Source organism: Desarmillaria tabescens (assembly GCF_030435595.1).
Source record: "Desarmillaria tabescens strain CCBAS 213 chromosome Unknown EV420scaffold_10, whole genome shotgun sequence".
Lineage (NCBI taxonomy): Eukaryota > Fungi > Basidiomycota > Agaricomycetes > Agaricales > Physalacriaceae > Desarmillaria > Desarmillaria tabescens.
The window spans coordinates 956,488-972,627 of NW_026848309.1; the positions used below are offsets into that span (position 1 = coordinate 956,488).

The 16,140-nt window shown below is 47.6% G+C and overlaps 7 protein-coding genes across 7 annotated transcripts; 3 read left to right on the forward strand and 4 right to left on the reverse strand.

The window, feature by feature from the left end:
- Nucleotides 1-67: 67 nt before the first annotated feature.
- On the reverse strand, nucleotides 68-922 carry EV420DRAFT_1746234 (cyclophilin). Its single transcript, XM_060480158.1, has 4 exons — nucleotides 847-922; nucleotides 533-764; nucleotides 339-473; nucleotides 68-280 (listed from the first exon to the last, which is right to left on the reverse strand). The coding sequence occupies exons 1-4, from the start codon at nucleotides 859-861 to the stop codon at nucleotides 174-176; spliced, it is 489 nt and encodes a 162-aa protein (XP_060333668.1). The 5' UTR covers nucleotides 862-922; the 3' UTR covers nucleotides 68-173.
- Nucleotides 923-1,995, forward strand: EV420DRAFT_1527953 (vacuolar protein sorting-associated protein 60). Its single transcript, XM_060472483.1, has 6 exons — nucleotides 923-1,089; nucleotides 1,143-1,247; nucleotides 1,299-1,511; nucleotides 1,561-1,672; nucleotides 1,724-1,827; nucleotides 1,874-1,995. The coding sequence occupies exons 1-6, from the start codon at nucleotides 1,021-1,023 to the stop codon at nucleotides 1,910-1,912; spliced, it is 642 nt and encodes a 213-aa protein (XP_060333669.1). The 5' UTR covers nucleotides 923-1,020; the 3' UTR covers nucleotides 1,913-1,995.
- On the reverse strand, nucleotides 1,996-3,434 carry EV420DRAFT_1527959 (Alpha/Beta hydrolase protein; the record flags this gene model as incomplete). The annotated part of the gene is made up of 7 exons (XM_060472484.1): nucleotides 3,291-3,434; nucleotides 2,958-3,241; nucleotides 2,784-2,899; nucleotides 2,628-2,733; nucleotides 2,494-2,584; nucleotides 2,302-2,444; nucleotides 1,996-2,250 (listed from the first exon to the last, which is right to left on the reverse strand). Exons 1-7 carry the CDS (start codon nucleotides 3,428-3,430, stop codon nucleotides 1,997-1,999), a joined length of 1,134 nt encoding a protein of 377 aa, XP_060333670.1. The 5' UTR covers nucleotides 3,431-3,434.
- Nucleotides 3,435-3,506: 72 nt separating this feature from the next.
- Nucleotides 3,507-4,964, forward strand: EV420DRAFT_1640233 (peptide chain release factor 1; the record flags this gene model as incomplete). The annotated part of the gene is made up of 7 exons (XM_060477077.1): nucleotides 3,507-3,629; nucleotides 3,687-3,791; nucleotides 3,845-4,285; nucleotides 4,337-4,438; nucleotides 4,484-4,573; nucleotides 4,625-4,771; nucleotides 4,821-4,964. 7 exons carry the CDS (start codon nucleotides 3,507-3,509, stop codon nucleotides 4,962-4,964), a joined length of 1,152 nt encoding a protein of 383 aa, XP_060333671.1.
- A 27-nt stretch (nucleotides 4,965-4,991) lies between these two features.
- Nucleotides 4,992-6,831, reverse strand: EV420DRAFT_1665571 (uncharacterized protein; the record flags this gene model as incomplete). The annotated part of the gene is made up of 6 exons (XM_060478973.1): nucleotides 4,992-5,303; nucleotides 5,358-5,697; nucleotides 5,750-5,992; nucleotides 6,040-6,298; nucleotides 6,353-6,705; nucleotides 6,751-6,831. The coding sequence occupies 6 exons, from the start codon at nucleotides 6,829-6,831 to the stop codon at nucleotides 5,155-5,157; spliced, it is 1,425 nt and encodes a 474-aa protein (XP_060333672.1). The 3' UTR covers nucleotides 4,992-5,154.
- Nucleotides 6,832-7,012: 181 nt separating this feature from the next.
- Nucleotides 7,013-9,117, reverse strand: EV420DRAFT_1619352 (aldehyde dehydrogenase; the record flags this gene model as incomplete). Its single annotated transcript, XM_060475462.1, has 12 exons — nucleotides 7,013-7,116; nucleotides 7,166-7,224; nucleotides 7,279-7,439; nucleotides 7,494-7,747; nucleotides 7,798-7,987; nucleotides 8,037-8,117; nucleotides 8,167-8,261; nucleotides 8,314-8,365; nucleotides 8,413-8,611; nucleotides 8,664-8,894; nucleotides 8,950-8,991; nucleotides 9,047-9,117. 12 exons carry the CDS (start codon nucleotides 9,115-9,117, stop codon nucleotides 7,013-7,015), a joined length of 1,539 nt encoding a protein of 512 aa, XP_060333673.1.
- Nucleotides 9,118-9,893: 776 nt separating this feature from the next.
- On the forward strand, nucleotides 9,894-16,004 carry EV420DRAFT_137191 (uncharacterized protein). Its single transcript, XM_060468979.1, has 16 exons — nucleotides 9,894-10,155; nucleotides 10,207-10,366; nucleotides 10,421-10,761; nucleotides 10,808-11,630; nucleotides 11,683-11,904; nucleotides 11,957-12,213; nucleotides 12,275-12,288; nucleotides 12,344-12,361; nucleotides 12,416-12,436; nucleotides 12,493-12,764; nucleotides 12,812-14,214; nucleotides 14,266-14,315; nucleotides 14,366-15,162; nucleotides 15,217-15,357; nucleotides 15,410-15,637; nucleotides 15,690-16,004. Exons 1-16 carry the CDS (start codon nucleotides 9,971-9,973, stop codon nucleotides 15,915-15,917), a joined length of 5,160 nt encoding a protein of 1,719 aa, XP_060333674.1. The 5' UTR covers nucleotides 9,894-9,970; the 3' UTR covers nucleotides 15,918-16,004.
- Nucleotides 16,005-16,140: the final 136 nt, after the last annotated feature.

The window sequence follows — 16,140 nt, forward strand, 5'->3', positions numbered from 1 at the left end:
CGTTACTTCTACAGTGACGTCATATCGATGCGCCACAGCACAATCGATAATCGAAGACCTTCCACTCGTCCCCGAAAATTTTTGAACAGCACAATTCAATTTCTCCGTAGTACAGTGTATATAGTCGTCTTCTTTAATGCATTCTCTTTAAGCTTACTTCAATAAAAACTTCCCTACACGGTACCAGATTTGGAAATGGCGACCTTGGCCTTGGGCGTGCCAGACGAGGAACCGAGACCCTCAATCTTCTTGACGAGGTCCAGTCCCTCGACTACCTCACCTGTGAGATGGTAAAATCAGAGACAATCTTGTAGTGGTAGGAGTGAGAATGGCCATACCGAAGACGACGTGAGCACCATCGAGCCAAGAGGTGACAACGGTCGTGATGAAGAACTGCGAGCCGTTGGTGTTCTTGCCAGCGTTGGCCATGGAAAGAATACCGGGCTTGGTGTGCTTGAGCTGGAAGTTCTCATCTAGTATAGAACAAAATGAGATCCATCTTTTCATTATCAGCGCAGAGTTCTGTTCTCACCGGCAAACTTTTCGCCGTAGATGGATTTGCCACCGGTGCCGTTACCCTTGGTAAAGTCACCGCCTTGAAGCATGAACTGGGGGATGATACGGTGGAAGCTGGAGCCTTCGTATCCAAATCCATGCTGGCCAGTAGCGAGCTCACGGAAGTTCTTGGCAGTTTTGGGCACAACGTCGTCGAAGAGCTTGAAGACGATACGCCCCTCGGGGTTGCCGTTGATGGTGATGTCGAACTGTCCGTACGATGGTCAGATCATGGTAATCACGGGAAAGAAAAAGATAAAGAGGTGAGGAAGGATGAAGAAAAGGACATACGAATACGTTTGACATGGTAGATGGAAGCAGAGATGAAAGATGTATGTCTGGGTTGCAGAAGTGGTTTATATGTACCCAAAGCGGCAATCACCGCCTCATCACGTCACCGCCACCCAATACGTTACCATCGCGCAGGCCCATCGCGCAGCTGTTCCATCGCGACTACAGGACACCATGAATCGCATCTTTGGGTCATCGAGCAGCAAGAAACCTAAGCCTACACTCCAGGACGCCATCGCATCGGTCAGTACAACCTTCTCGCTCAGCAATTACTGCAAATTTATTGGCGATGATAGACTGATGGTCGCATAGCATCCATCGAAGTAAAGATAAAGAAGCTCGATGGAGAGCTAGGGCGGTACAAGGAGCAAATGAGCAAGCTACGAAACGGTCCAGGGAAGGTATGCCATCTCCAGCGTACCAGGCATATTCTCATCTGTATTCGGGTCTAGCAAGCCATCCAGCAGCGGGCACTCCGCACTCTGAAGCAGAAGAAGATGTACGAAAGCCAGCTTGCCCAACTCACCCAGCAAACATTCAATATGGAATCAGCCGCTCTTACGACAGAGAACTTGCGGAACACAATGGCCACAGTCGATGCTATGCAACTGGCGAATAAGGAGATGAAGAAACAATACGGAAAGATTGATATTGACAAGATAGAGGTTGCTCTGTGTTGCGCGTTTCCATAAGATTGGGCTGATTTCTCCCTAGAACATGCATTTTGAAATGGAGGACTTGCTGGAGCAGGCGAATGAAATACAAGAGTCGCTAGGGAGGTCATATGCAGTACCTGACGAACTTGACGAGGCGGATCTAGAAGCTGGTAGGCAAGCCTTTGCAGTTGTTGTAGCATCCACTGATACACATTGCTTAGAACTCGATGCTTTGGCACTGGAAGAAGAGGAAGAAGGCACCTCATATCTCGCCGACATGAATAAGGTGCCCGACTTTATTGATGAACCGCCAGTGGAGATTGAGGTAGGCACCTTCTTCCCGAAAATTTCTCTGCTTATTGTACCTCCAGACGCCGGCACAACACGAAGCTGTAAAGGCAACAAGCTAACGAGATATCCGCTATTGAATGCAACCTTTTATTTAATGTAGGGTAGTCGTAATGAGAGATGTACAAGCAAACAGAGCTCTAGTATTATGCTTCGCCAACCTTCTTGATGCCAGCAACCAACCGCTCGTTTCTCCTCCAAAAATCAATCAAAATCTTGGCTGTGCCCGTGGGATCATCCTCCTGGAGCATATGACCGACGCCTGGTACGACCATAAGCTGAAATTTGCCTTGCATCTGGCCGATCATGAGCTCCTTGTCTAAACGGTCTGTTCCTGCGAGGACGAGAAGTCGAGCAGTCCGGGCTGCCAGAAATTTGCTAGAAAGGCCTTCAAACCAGCCTTAAACACGTTGATTCAGGAAAAGCACGATGTAGTAATGGAAAATTATACTTCTCCAATAAGGCGCCGTCGACCTTAGGGGAGTACGCCATATGTATTTTGGCACAAGGGGAGAATTAGATTCGGAGGGCTTGACGATCATGGGTATCGACACTCTCGCCGATTTGGGATTTCGTATGGCCTTTGTATTAACGCTAAGAAGTAGTGAATAGATATGCCATTCCATACGATGAAAGCACATACTGCCACTCAATCGCTTCCTCAGGACTGTCGAACCCATCGGGCCGCGCATTCAAGAGGCTGTTCATATGTGGAAGAGCATCAAGAGCAGAACCTGCCATAATATAAGCTATAGAATTTCTTGTGATACGACTTACCTTCAACGACATCAATTACTGCAACACCAGTAACTCTATACTTCAGGCCCAAGAATACAGGGCAGGCGCGAACAACGACGGAACCTCCCATGCTATGGCCGACTAACTGTGCCATTGTAGCTCGGGAGCTACTTTAGCAAAGCTCAAGTTGCTCACCAGTAACGTAGGCGCCTTCTGGGGCTCCGGGAACACGGTCTTGATGACCTGGATAAAGTCTTCCACAAGAATATCTATGGATAGATCATCATCCTTCTGAGAGGTAGTCGTCTTCCCTACAGGCTAGTCGATCAGACAACTGTTGGTATACCGATATCTAAATCTTTCACCCACCATGCCGTCGAGCATCCAAGGCCAGGACACCACATTCGTTTTTGGTGATATCGGATACCTCTTTGGCAAAGCACGCAAAACTCAAACCAGAGTAGCCAGCACCGTGGTGGCACACCATCACTGTCCCATTTGCGAATTTTGGCGGTGTATAATATACGCGACAATCCAGATTTCTTGATGGTACCTCCACTTGGGCGGCATCGACAAAGAAAGTAGACGCTGAGATAGGTGAAAATTCTGGATTCGGAGCACGTTTCTGTTTATTCCTACGCGTATGGGCCGGCCTTCCAAAGGGTATAAGCCGCTGATAACTACGAGTAGGGGTAAACTTACAACGCTGGAGGCCCCAGCCCGCTTCCAGGAAGAGATCCAAGGGAATCAGCAGACTCCTCGTCTTCATCAGCTCCGACGTGAGGAATTTCTGGCAGTTTTGCTATACGTGCGCTCATAGCAGAACGGTAGAGGTCGGACATGGTGACGGTAAGGATGTTGGGATACCGGGCCGTCGATACCTTGTTCTTGCCTGAAAGGGAATACTTGTTTTCTTTTATGTTCCGTCACTGTCGTAGATTTGCGACGAGTTGCATCCGACTACAGCAATCAAGCGACACTTCTAGACTTCTACGCGTCGTCGAGAAAAGAATCAATGAACGAACCCAAATATTGTCCCAGGTGGGATTTTCTGCTCCAGCCAGTTTACTGTTTTCCTGACATTTCCGTCGATTTTAGATATCTGAAGGAACTTCCAAGCCGGAAGATATAGCGCGGTTAAAAAAGATCAAGGAATCCGACCGACTTCAAGAGGCGTGGGATGAGTTGAATACTTCCCGTCGGGTCAGTGCTCATCGCCTTTTTTCAAATCAACGTGCCAATGTACTTTATAGTAGCTTCTCGAGGATACCAAGTCTCTCCTGGCTGATCCTGACCCAACGATGCGCTCAATGGCTGAGGAAGAGTATCATTCACTCGAGGAGAAAGTGGAAGAAATCGTCAGCACGACTTTACCTGCCCTCCTCAAACCATCGTCTTCCACAGCCCATTATTCTGCCCTCGTGGAACTCAAGTCTGGTGTAGGGGGAGTGGAGTCGTCCCTTTTTCTTGCTGATATGCTACGGATGTACCAGCGGTATGCTACTGCTCAGCGATGGAAGTGGACGATGATGGCAGTCAATGACCTGGAGCAGGGAGGGACGAGAGATGCCATCATGGAGGTGAAGGGTCTAGGGGCTTATGACAGGTTGCGCTGGGAGAGCGGAGTGCATCGTGTGCAGCGAGTACCATCTACTGATGCTAGCGGACGTGTCCACACCAGTACAGTTGCTGTCATCGTACGTTTTCTTTTTATCTTCACGCTATATCTTGGAATTGAATTACTTCAGGTTCTTCCGCTGGCTGAGGAGAAAGACACACGAGATGAACCGTTATATAAAATGGAGGATATTAAACTAGAAGTTATGCGTGCTCGAGGTGCCGGAGGGCAGGTACGTGTCCGTTCCTCGCCAGAAATTTTGCTAAGCCTGCTGTAGCATGTCAATAAAACAGAATCGGCGGTCCGCTTGACACATATACCATCAGGTATAACGGTCTCTATGCAAGATGAGCGGAGCCAGCATCAAGTAACGTATTATTTCTTTCTTTATGGCTACTAGTTTTAATATAATACCCAGAATAAACGCCGTGCATTCCAAGTTCTTCAAGCTCGTCTCATGGACCAAAAGATCATTCGAGATATTGCCCAGCGACGTGCCACAAAGAACAGTCTAGTTTCTGGTGTAGATCGGAGTGACAAAATCCGAACGTACAACTACGCACAGGTGAGTACTTTGCTCCAAGCTATTGCGTTCAGGTGTGACTGGTATGTAGGAACGTGTTACAGATCATCGGATAGGCCTTAGCCTGATTAATCTGTCAGCTGTTTTGGAAAGCAACGGCTTGGATGAATTTATCGAGGCGCTGAATAAAAATTACGAGCAGGCAAAATTGGAGCAGATGCTCGAGGATGATTAGTAGAACATCGTCCGCTCACTGGTTACGGGCAAGACATCCGGGACGGATTGTTTGGATACCAGGTATTGTATTAAAATGCTCGAGTAGAATATTCCTTAGTACCAGTACTAGATAAACTGCTGTACGATATTCATAACCCCCCTCATGGTCCTTTCCCCGCGTGTAATATGTTAGCAATAAGAGATAAATTCTACATGATCTGGCATCCTTGTTCAGGGTCGATCCCTAGTTCCTGCATCTGTTCTCGGGCGGCTTCCTTCTCGTTGTCCTTCAGCTTCTGCTTTGACTCAATAGGGAACCAGTCCTGCATAAAATTGAGTAAAGCCCAATCCACATTGGCTGGAAAATGAATGCAAGTCAGCATTGAGAGAAACGAGCAACGTAAATACACACATCGATCGGCACATAGGACCGTTGGCGCTCTACACATCGGGCAGTCACCTCGGCCTCGTTTCTGCATTTTGACAAGACACCGTACACAGAAGAGATGTCCGCAACCGAGACGAACTGGTTTGAACGCGATGTTGGTGCATATTAGACATGAATAGTCGTCTAGATGGGGAATAACGGGGAGAAGTATCTCCCCAATGGCTTGTACAAGGATGCGAGGGAGAGACACAGATTTAGATTGTATGATGAGATCGTGATCGGTGGAATCCGGTAGCTGTAATGCGGTACGTTTGGCGTGTTTCTTGAGAATTTTACGCGTGGCCTCAGAGTTGGCAGATTGGAACTAAGGACAATCGGTAACTGCGTCTGTTGATGTCGAGGGATAAAATAAATACCTTCTTCACATGCAGAATAAACATGTTAAGCTTCAGGAACGATTCCAATGCCTCCCGACTCTTCTTCATCTTGAGTTGTCTCTCATCCCCTAAGCCTCGTTGAGTGACCCGTTCCGCAAATAACTTCAGCCTCTTCTCACTCTCCTCGACAGAACGTTCGCCACGAGAAGCCTCGCTGACGCTCTCGAATACCTGAACCTCAACATACAGCTGAAATATTTCCCGCCACGCATTGAGATCTGTCTGGAAATTTGTTGGCTTAAGAATGTAAGGTGGATTTTGAGACGAACCTTCTTAGCCGACCCAGCACCGCCAATAGTGATAGTCCCTGGATGTGTCAATATCGAATAGGGATGGAACCCTGAAGTCGTCGCGGATGCCGGCCGAGCAGAATCGGATATGCTTCGGGATAAGACGTGAAGGGTTTGTGAGAACTCGAGCTGAACAGTAGCCAGATGATCCGACATGGCTTTGAGGGCAGTGAAGAGCAATTGGAAGAAAGCAGAGTCGGAGACGAGGGGTATCACGACTTCCTGCGATATTCCACCACTGGAAATAATAATCAATATTCATTCTAAAGAAAGCTCTCCTAATCAGATGCACCTCGTTTTTGTCGGAGGAAGGTCCGCTGTCTGGTTCGTCTTCCGTTGCAGCACCCACAACAAACTTGGACCAGGTTCTCCCAGTGCCGGGCTGACAATGGATTCTCCTTCGTCGGCTCCGTGACCATCGCTCGTGGTAGGATCAGGAAGTGTAACCCAAAATCGTAGTCGAGGTTCAATGCGGCCAGACTCCTCGTTCACCTCGTACACAACTTTGTATCCGTCAACAAGCTTCTCTACTAGCTTCCCTTTGCCCTTCTCATCGCCTCCCTGCAATAGATGCTCCTGAAGAACATCTGGACTCAACCCTAGCGATGTGAGCTCAAGCACGATTTGATTTATGAGTTTTTTCAGCTGCAATAACATTCATAAGTGACTATGAGGATGATAAAACCATACCTGACGATACTGTACGGCATTGTCACGGAGTTGTGGTGGTAGATCGAGTAAAAGTTGGGTATAGGTCTTCGAAAAGTGCATTGATGGCAAGACGTGAGGTTGCCTTATTGGGTCCGTCGCTCGACGATAACCGGACGGTCCGACGGGTGAAATGTTTCTCCTCTTCAGACCCCAAATGCTAACAGTATTTACTTATACAAAGTTACAAGTTTGACAAGTATTTATAAAACCGGCTCTCAGGCTACTGACAGCGCTTCAAATCTCAACCGTACCGCTTTCCTTCCGGTTCTTCAGAGAACCAGTCATCGTTTATTCTTGTTGCCTCTGCTGGTGCAATGTTCACAATGGTAGATTTACTCTGAGAATCTAGAACGAAGCTATAAAAATGTTCAGAAGATGACAATGATGCACCAACATGATTCGAAGGCTTCAAGACCGTTTTCTCTGCCAATGCCGCTTTCTTTCATTCCTCCCCTGTTAGTATATGCATGTGAATCGTATTTATCAAGTTTTGAAAGTGTAGCTTACCACGGTGAACTTGGGTCGTTACGATGGTGGGTATTGACCCAGCAAAGCCCAGTCTGGATGTCAGCGGCCACGCGATGCGCCCTGGAAAGATTAGAGGTCCAGATGCCGGCCCCAAGACCGTATTTGCACGCATTAGCCAGCATAATACCATTTACTTCCGTCTGGAAGGGGAATGCATAAGCATTATACGGTTCAGATGCTTAAGATTCACCCACAGAAAACCGGTTCACAACTACTACAGGACCGAAGACTTCTTCTGCCCACAGTTCATCACTGGTATCGATGTCAACGACTACTGTGGGCGGGAAGAAGCTTCCTTGTGAGAAGTCGAAGTTATCCAACTCAGATTTACCGGTCATCCTTTGACCGCCTATTAAGACTTTGCCTTTTGTACGCGACATCATACCCTCAATGCGGTTAAGGCTCTGAGGAGATATAACCGTGCCCATTGTAGATTTTGGATTTATGGCTAGAACGAAATCAATGATAATGTTCACCTTTAACGTGAGCAAAACGTACGATCACCCATACGCCTATGAATGCTTTCTACTTTTTTCAGGAAGAGATCCATGAAATCATCGTAGATACCGTCTTGTATTATCAACCGAGCACCTGACACACATGTCTGGCCTGAGGCAACAAATGAAGCGAAGACTGCGCCGTTAACCGCAGAAACAAGATCTGCGTCATCAAAAATGACGATTGCAGTCTATGAATATGTGTGAGCGCTCAGGCAACTGGAACCAGCCAAGACGTACCTTTCCTCCGAGCTCTGCAGTGAAGGACGCGAGATTGGAGCCAACGATACTGCCCATTGCACGTCCAGTTTGCGTACCTGCCTGAGAGACTTCCATTGGTCATAGGTATCAAATGATGTAGATGACTTACAGTGACGTCCACTTTGCGAATCAAAGGATTACTGATGAGTGCTTTTCCAGTAGTTTGCCCAAAACCAGGAAGCACAGTTAATACACCAGCAGGCACTACAAGTTTGGTCACGAGTTTTAAACGACGATACATGATACATTTTCTTACCGCCTGCTTCCTCAGCCATTTTGGCAAACTCAAGGACAGTAATTGGTGCCCACTAGATGATCTAATCAGCAGATACATGCGAAGAGCTTGTCCTATTACCTCAGATGGCTTCACAATGACACTATTGCCCGCGGCCAATGCTGGTGCGATCTTCTTTATGGCGATCAACAGAGGGTGGTTGAAAGGGGTTATCTGAGCGACTACCCCCAGGGGGATGCGTTGGACATAGTTAAGAAGGGGACCTTGTGTTGGCGCAACGAAACCTTGACTTGTACGAAGCAGAGCAGCATAATAGTCGCTGAAACGAGTATTCATTTGACGAATTCAAAGGTCAGCAGGTGTCGACGCACATCCATTCAGGTAAGCGTCCTAATTGTGCACGCATCTCCCTTATTGTTCTCCCTGTCTGAAGCGATTCTATTGTCGCCATCTCAGGAAGACGGGATCCCAAAATGCGGGCAAGGTTTGTCAAGACTTTGGCCCTGGTAAATGATGAAGCTTTTGACCACAATCCGGAGTCAAATGCTTTCTGGGCGCGATTAATTGCTGTTTCCACTTCGTCTTGAGATGTAGTCCAAATCCTGCGGCAGAAATTCAGTAAGTCTCCTTATTGAGTAAGTTGAATAGTTTACGGACCTGGAAAGCTCTTGTCCATTGGCAGGATTGAACACAATGAACCTGGGTAGCAATGGAAAATAAAGGAACAGCACAAGAACGGTAGGATTCAGCATACTCTTCCCGGTCAACCGTTGAATTTTCTGTGTTCAAGGGAGGATAAGGACCATATCGCGCCGCGTGAAACATTCTTCGAGCCTAGAAAGAAAGTAAGATCGAGGCCGACAATGTTGACAATGCGGCCATCTTACAGTGGTGAATGACCTGAACGTGGTTGTACTCATTGGTCAAATATGCTGCGTTATCGTCTGATATGGTAGTCGGATGAGTCGGCCGCGGGATTGCGGGGTGGGAGTAGTCCATGCGTCATCAGGGTTATCGAAGGAATTTCAATCGCAACGACCACGTGCGCTAAAGATGATCGGTTCTTTCAAGTTAAGTTTAAGTTTGCAATCACCACCACCACTACCATGGCCAGGCGGATCGAAAGAAGAACCAGCATGAAACCGGATATCATGAAGAGAACACCGTGGTGAATGAGTTCCTGAATTTGTGGCGTCAGAAACTTGTCACTATCGATGAAGAAAGAAAGTCTGAGATTCACTTCAGCCAACAGTTGTTCAGTTATTTGCTACCGAGACCAAATTGGGGCGAAATCCAGACCACTGTTAGCATGATGCATGAATATTTAAGCCATTTTAAAATGTGTTAGATCGTTTGTGTGTGTGAATGCAGCCTTGATTACTGACATGAACGAGAATCTTGCAATAGGATTAAAATTTGATTACAACGGGAAATATGCAAGGTAGGAGGGTAAATTGATAAAGAATTGTCACAATTCGAAGCAACTGCACCGACTACCAGCTCGAAGTGCGAGCCCCTATCTATATCGGCCCGGGATCCGCTATGCCGGTTTGCACGTGATGACAAATTTTTGGATTCTGATTTTTGATTTTGCTTGAATTCGTACCGCGTTGCTGGTCTGGGCTTTTACGGGTGGAACTCCCTGCATTCATTTTGGTGAACAGGAGATCTGAAGGTCATGAATATCAGCCATTCCTTGCCCTCCTCCGTAACCGGAATATCCTTCTCATTTCTGTCTGCCGAAGATGTTCGTCGCATTTCGGTCAAACAAATCGTCAACCCAATACTTCTTGACGATTTGAACCGGCCCAATTCTGGTGGACTATACGATCCGGCTCTTGGACCCAGTGACCGACAGGACATGTGCGTCCGGCTTCGTCTCTTATGACTGTCTATTCACAGTGACCTTCGTAGATGTGCAACTTGTCGCTTGTCATATTTTACCTGCCCAGGGCATTTTGGTCACATAGAACTTCCAGCACCAGTTTTCCACCCATTATTTATGACGAATGTGTACAATTTGCTGCGCGGAACATGTCTTTTCTGTCACAGATTCAAGATGTCCAGGACAGTGGTGAGTTCAGTACACGCGCGCCCAGTCTGGATTTCCTTATAACAATCTCCACAGCTATCAAAATACGCCGCGAAATTCAAACTTCTTGAATATGGACTACTGAACGCGGCTCAAGGAGTTGACGATTTGCATCTTGCCGGTACGTTTACCGAACGACCAACAGGGAAGGGGAAAGGCAAAGATCTACAACAGGAGGAAGAAGCGGTCGACATTGAACCGGACGATGAATTCATTTATCGGGTGGAGGCATATGTTCATCTTCAGCTGAGCCGTGCTTCCAGTAGCAAGAGGGACAGTTATAAGGATGCGCTAGTCTATCAAGCACGGAAAGACTTGATCAACGAATTTTTGAAGAGTACGATCCTGAACAAATGCCAGAACAAGGATTGTTCATCGTAAGCATTTCTTATTGGCTCCGAATATATTTGACCTTTTTTCTAGATTCGCCTATACGTTCCGCAAGGAGAATCATACGAAAATTATCGAATATGATTTGTCCGAAAAACAAAAACGTCAGCAGCTGAAGAAACGTCCGGATGTCCTCCTTCTAGAAAAGGCAGAGAAGTTTAATTCTCACCAAAAATCCCCACGCGACGATTCTGATGTCGAGATGGACTCTGCCGGCACAGACAGTGAAGGAGAAGGCGATGACCTGGAAGAGGACGAGGACGAGAACGATGGGGATAAGGAAGTAGATACAACTGCTCTTCCGCGTGCTGCGAACGGGAAAGTCAAGACGATACGAGGACGGAATGAGCGAATCATGGCACCGGAGGAATGCAGGGCGCATCTTCGTCGTTTGTTCCGAAACGAGGAGACAATGTGCTCTTTGCTTTACGGCAAACATGGCGCCTTCGCGAAACGAAATTCCAAAGGGCTCTCAATTGCATCTGCTGATATGTTCTTCCTCGAGGTGATCCCCGTCGCGCCTACCCGATTCCGTCCCCCTGCTTCCATGAATGACGTTCTGTTCGAACATCCTCAAAATGAGCTCTTGGCTAAAGTCCTGAACACGTCATATCGCCTCAGAGATCTCAATCTCAGCCTGCGAAACGTCTCACAGAAAGGCCCCGACTATAATGAAGCGGAGAGGAAAAAGCTGATGAGCAGTCTTCTGGATGCTCTTCTTCAGTTGCAAGTCAATGTCAATAGTTTCATGGACAGTAGCAAGAATCCCGCGCCCGTGAGACAAGGCAAACTTCCACCTGCGGGTGTGAAGCAGGGGTTGGAGAAGAAGGAAGGATTGTTCCGAAAACATATGATGGTACGTTTCCAGATGTCGCTATCTTCTGTGATTCCTGAATTTACCTTCCAAGGGTAAACGAGTTAACTATGCCGCACGATCTGTTATTTCTCCCGACGTCAACATTGAACCTAATGAAATCGGTATCCCACCGGTCTTTGCCACGAAACTTACTTTCCCCGAACCAGTCACGGCGATGAATGTCGTCGAGATGCGTCAGCGAGTAATAGCAGGCTCACGGGAACATCCGGGGGCAACAATTGTGGAGTATGAAGATGGTCACCAAGTGTCACTGGTAGGGCATTTTGTACTATCGCTTGGAATTATCCACTGATGGACATTGGTAGGATAAACTTTCAATAGAACAAAGAACGGCAATTGCTAACCAACTGATGACACCTCAAGCCGAAGAACATGTTGGTTCTGGGAGACGTGGGCTGTACACGCGGACACCAGCAATTAACAAGAAAGTTCACCGGCATCTTCGGGATGGCGATATGCTGATACTCAACCGGCAACCTACGCTACACAAGCCAAGTATGATGGCGCATAAGGCCCGTATCCTACACGGAGAGAAAACTATTCGGATGCATTACGCTAATTGGTTCGTCGATCTTGTTCTTTCATTCGCAAAGGTCCTGAATTTATCGTCCTGCCTGCTGTAGTAATTCCTATAATGGTACGGGCATTAAGTTCTCTTCAACAATTTTACAATTAATATATTTGTTCCACAGCTGATTTCGATGGTGACGGTAAGACCCAACCTTCACTATGAACGCTACAGTTGTCTGAACATGTTATCATAGAGATGAATATTCATTTCCCTCGTAAGTTGGCTGTTTCGTGACGTGCAGACCATAACAATTTCATGATCTTTGTGTAGAAAATCAGGTGGCCAGAGCTGAGGCTCAAATGATCGCAAACACCGACAACCAATATCTTGTCCCAACGTCCGGAAATCCTCTGCGAGGACTCATCCAAGATCATGTAGTCGCAGGCGTCTGGATGACCACTCAGGACGCCTTCTTTGAGCGTGAAGAGTATTTCCAGCTTCTATGTGGTGCCCTCCGAGCTGATGAAGTTGTCGGTGATCGTCTGGTTACCCTGCCACCTACGATCTGGAAACCTCGGCCACTGTGGACTGGCAAACAGATTGTGAGTTGCTGATGCCTTTTATATTGCTACGACTTATAAAGGACTAGATCTCCACGGTTTTGAAAAACATCACCCCGCGCGATCGATTGGGCCTAAATCTCGTTGCTGGGACCAAAGTGCCCGGGAAACTTTGGGGTCCTTCGTCAAAGGAAGATACGGTCATATTCAGGGATGGCGAGCTCCTTTGTGGTGTCCTTGACAAAGCTGCTTTTGGAGCTTCCGAATACGGTCTCGTTCACTCCGTCTATGAACTATACGGAGCAGATGTCGCTGGGCAGCTGCTAGGAATTCTCAGTCGGTTGTTTACCAAATTCCTCCAACACCGTGCATTTACATGTAGGATGGACGACTTGACGCTGACGCCCGCTGGGGATACGACACGGAGGGGCATCCTAGATCGCGGAAAGAACCTTGGCACAGAAGGCTCTATCGAAAACTTCCCTTCTCTGGCAAATACACCGAAAGAAGACATCCCGCAGGCTCTAAAACAGCTCTTGGAAGAGGTATTGAGAGACGATAGCAAGATGGCTGGATTGGACATGACAGTCAAGTCCAAGCTCGGGAAACTCACCTCATCTATCTCCGAAGCCTGCATGCCTAATCACCTCCTACGAAAGTTCCCCCATAATCACATGCAGGCCATGACTCGTTCCGGTGCAAAGGGATCAGAGGTCAATGCCCGGCAAATATCATGTGGTCTTGGCCAGCAAGAACTCGAGGGTCGCCGGGTGCCCGTCATGGTCAGTGGAAAAACCTTGCCCTCGTTCCGCCCCTTTGAGACCAAAGCAATCTCTGGCGGATACGTTGCGAGCCGATTCTTAACAGGAATCAAACCACAGGAGTTCTACTTCCACTGCATGGCCGGTCGAGAGGGTCTCATTGACACTGCCGTCAAGACGTCCCGCTCTGGGTACCTGCAGCGGTGTCTTATCAAGCACTTGGAGGGTATACGCGTGCATTATGACCACACAGTTCGGGGCAGCGATTCGTCTGTCTACCAATTCCATTATGGAGGAGATTCACTCGATGTTACGAAACAAAAACATCTCCAGCAGTTCGATTTTCTTGCCGCTAACGAGACGTCTTTCGTTAGTCTTCTGGAACCAGCACAACTGAAAGATGTTGTCGACCAGAAGCCCGCTTTGGGGCATATGAAAAAGACTCTTAAGGCGCTCAAAGAGGACCCCAAGCAAAACACGTACGACCCTGTGCTGTCTATATACAGCCCTAGTCGTCATATGGGAAGTGTCTCCGAGGGTTTCGCTAAAGCGAGGGACGACTATATCAAAAAGAACCCGGGTGGATTAATCCAGAAAAAGGGTGAAAGGACGTGGTTCAAACGACGGACTGATTTGATTTCTGGTAGTCATTTCAGGATGTTGACGAATGTCAAGTATATGCGCAGTTTAGTAGAGCCCGGAGAGGCTGTGGGATTGCTAGCTTCTCAAGGGTAATTATCATAATTCTGTCTCCCTTTTTTGGTCTCACTGTCTTCTACTAGTGTTGGAGAGCCATCCACCCAGATGACTCTGAACACCTTCCATTTTGCTGGTGAGTATATTCTAGCCTGTTGATCTAGCAGGGTCATAATCTTTGACTAGGACATGGTGCTGCAAATGTCACACTCGGTATTCCTCGGCTACGTGAGATCGTTATGACTGCATCTCAGAAACCCAAAACCCCTTCAATGACCATGAAAGTTCGCCCTGGCATTCCCCAGGCAGACATAGACATGTTTTGTAAGCGTGCTAGCAAGCTGACGTTATCTCAAGTGGTCGAAAAAGTTACTGTCACGGAGCAGCTGAAAGCTCAGGGTGCTGCGCGACGGCTGGAGTATCTTTTCGATATCACGTTCTTTCCCGAAGCAGAGTACACCGCAGAACATGAAGTTGACCCTTCTGAAATCCTTGCATGTTTCGCTACAAAGTTCCCGCTAACTCTCAAGAGGGAAATCGTTAACGAGATGAAGCGGCTGGATTCTGATGTCAAGACTCAGATGGCAGAACTGGGACGTGGGAAGAAAACAAGGGAAGAAGGCGTGGCTGATGGCGATGGAGGCGATGAAGATGCTGGAGAGCCAAAAAGGACAAGAGGCGATGACGAAGGCAGTGAAGTTGGCGATGGTGATGCCGATGATGCCAAGCGAGCGCGCCAACGAAAGCAGCAGGCTACGTACGACGAGGATGATGAGGAGCAGGAGGAGGAAGAAAAGGATATGGAAGCTGAACTAGAGGCCGAGTTTACCTCTGATACAGAGTCCGAGTATGAGGACAAGGCCAAGGCTCGGTCAAAGGAACTCCAAGAGGATGCGAAACGTGTGGGGGATCTCTTCATGGGACATCTCCACCAGTGCACATCCTTTGACTTCTCCGAGTCACGGTGTACGTTCACCCTCGAGGTATGTCAATCCCGCCAATACATGTCAACGTCCTGTTCAATTTTTCTCCCTTAGTTCTCCTCTGAAATGCCCAAGTTACTCTTCATCGGTATCGTGGAACGCACTTGCCGCTCAACCATCATCCGACAGATCCCTGGCATCACCGACTGCTTCCAGGTCAAATCAGATGGCAAAAGCGGTGACAGTCGGGTGACGGTAAGCGAGCAATTTTTTAAATTAAAGTCCATTATTGACAATATATCCGAAGCTCACAACTAACGGATCAAACTTTAGGGGTATGTGGGAGTTTTGTATCCCCGATGTTGAGGGTGTTTTAGAGGACAATGAGACGTATTCGAACGATATCTACGCCATTTTGAAGACGTATGGTGTCGAAATGGCCCGAGCTGCTATCTTACGAGAGATGAGTGGTGTCTTTGGTGTCTATAGCATCAAGGTGGATCAGCGTCATCTGGAGCTTATTGCAGATTATATGGTGCGCAGCCAAAACTTATTCATAATGCAGTTTCGCTGACGCGCTGTTCTAGACGTTCGAGGGTGGTTACAAACCATTCAATCGGAAGGGTATTTCCACAAATCCGTCGCCGCTGCTAAAGGCGTCGTACGAGACAACAGCAGCTTTCTTGTCAGACGCGACACTGTATGGAGACTTTGATGACCTATCAACCCCCTCTGGAAACATTGTCTTAGGACGGCCAAACTTGACTGGGACGGGGGTCTTCGATGTCGTGATGCCTATAGACACAAAAATGTAGTAATTTTAGATCTAATTTGGAATCTGAGTTCAACCAATCCAAGCCTAGGTCTGACTAGGTACTAGGAAACGCGGTTCCACCTCTACAGAGCAACAGCAGTCAGAGTGACTCGATACAAAAAAAAACTTTTCAGAACAGCCAGAAAAGGAAAAACGCGATGTCACGAGTCAGGTGATACCATTGTCACACTTGGGACCCCGGATAAGTGATCGGGGTCTTGTTG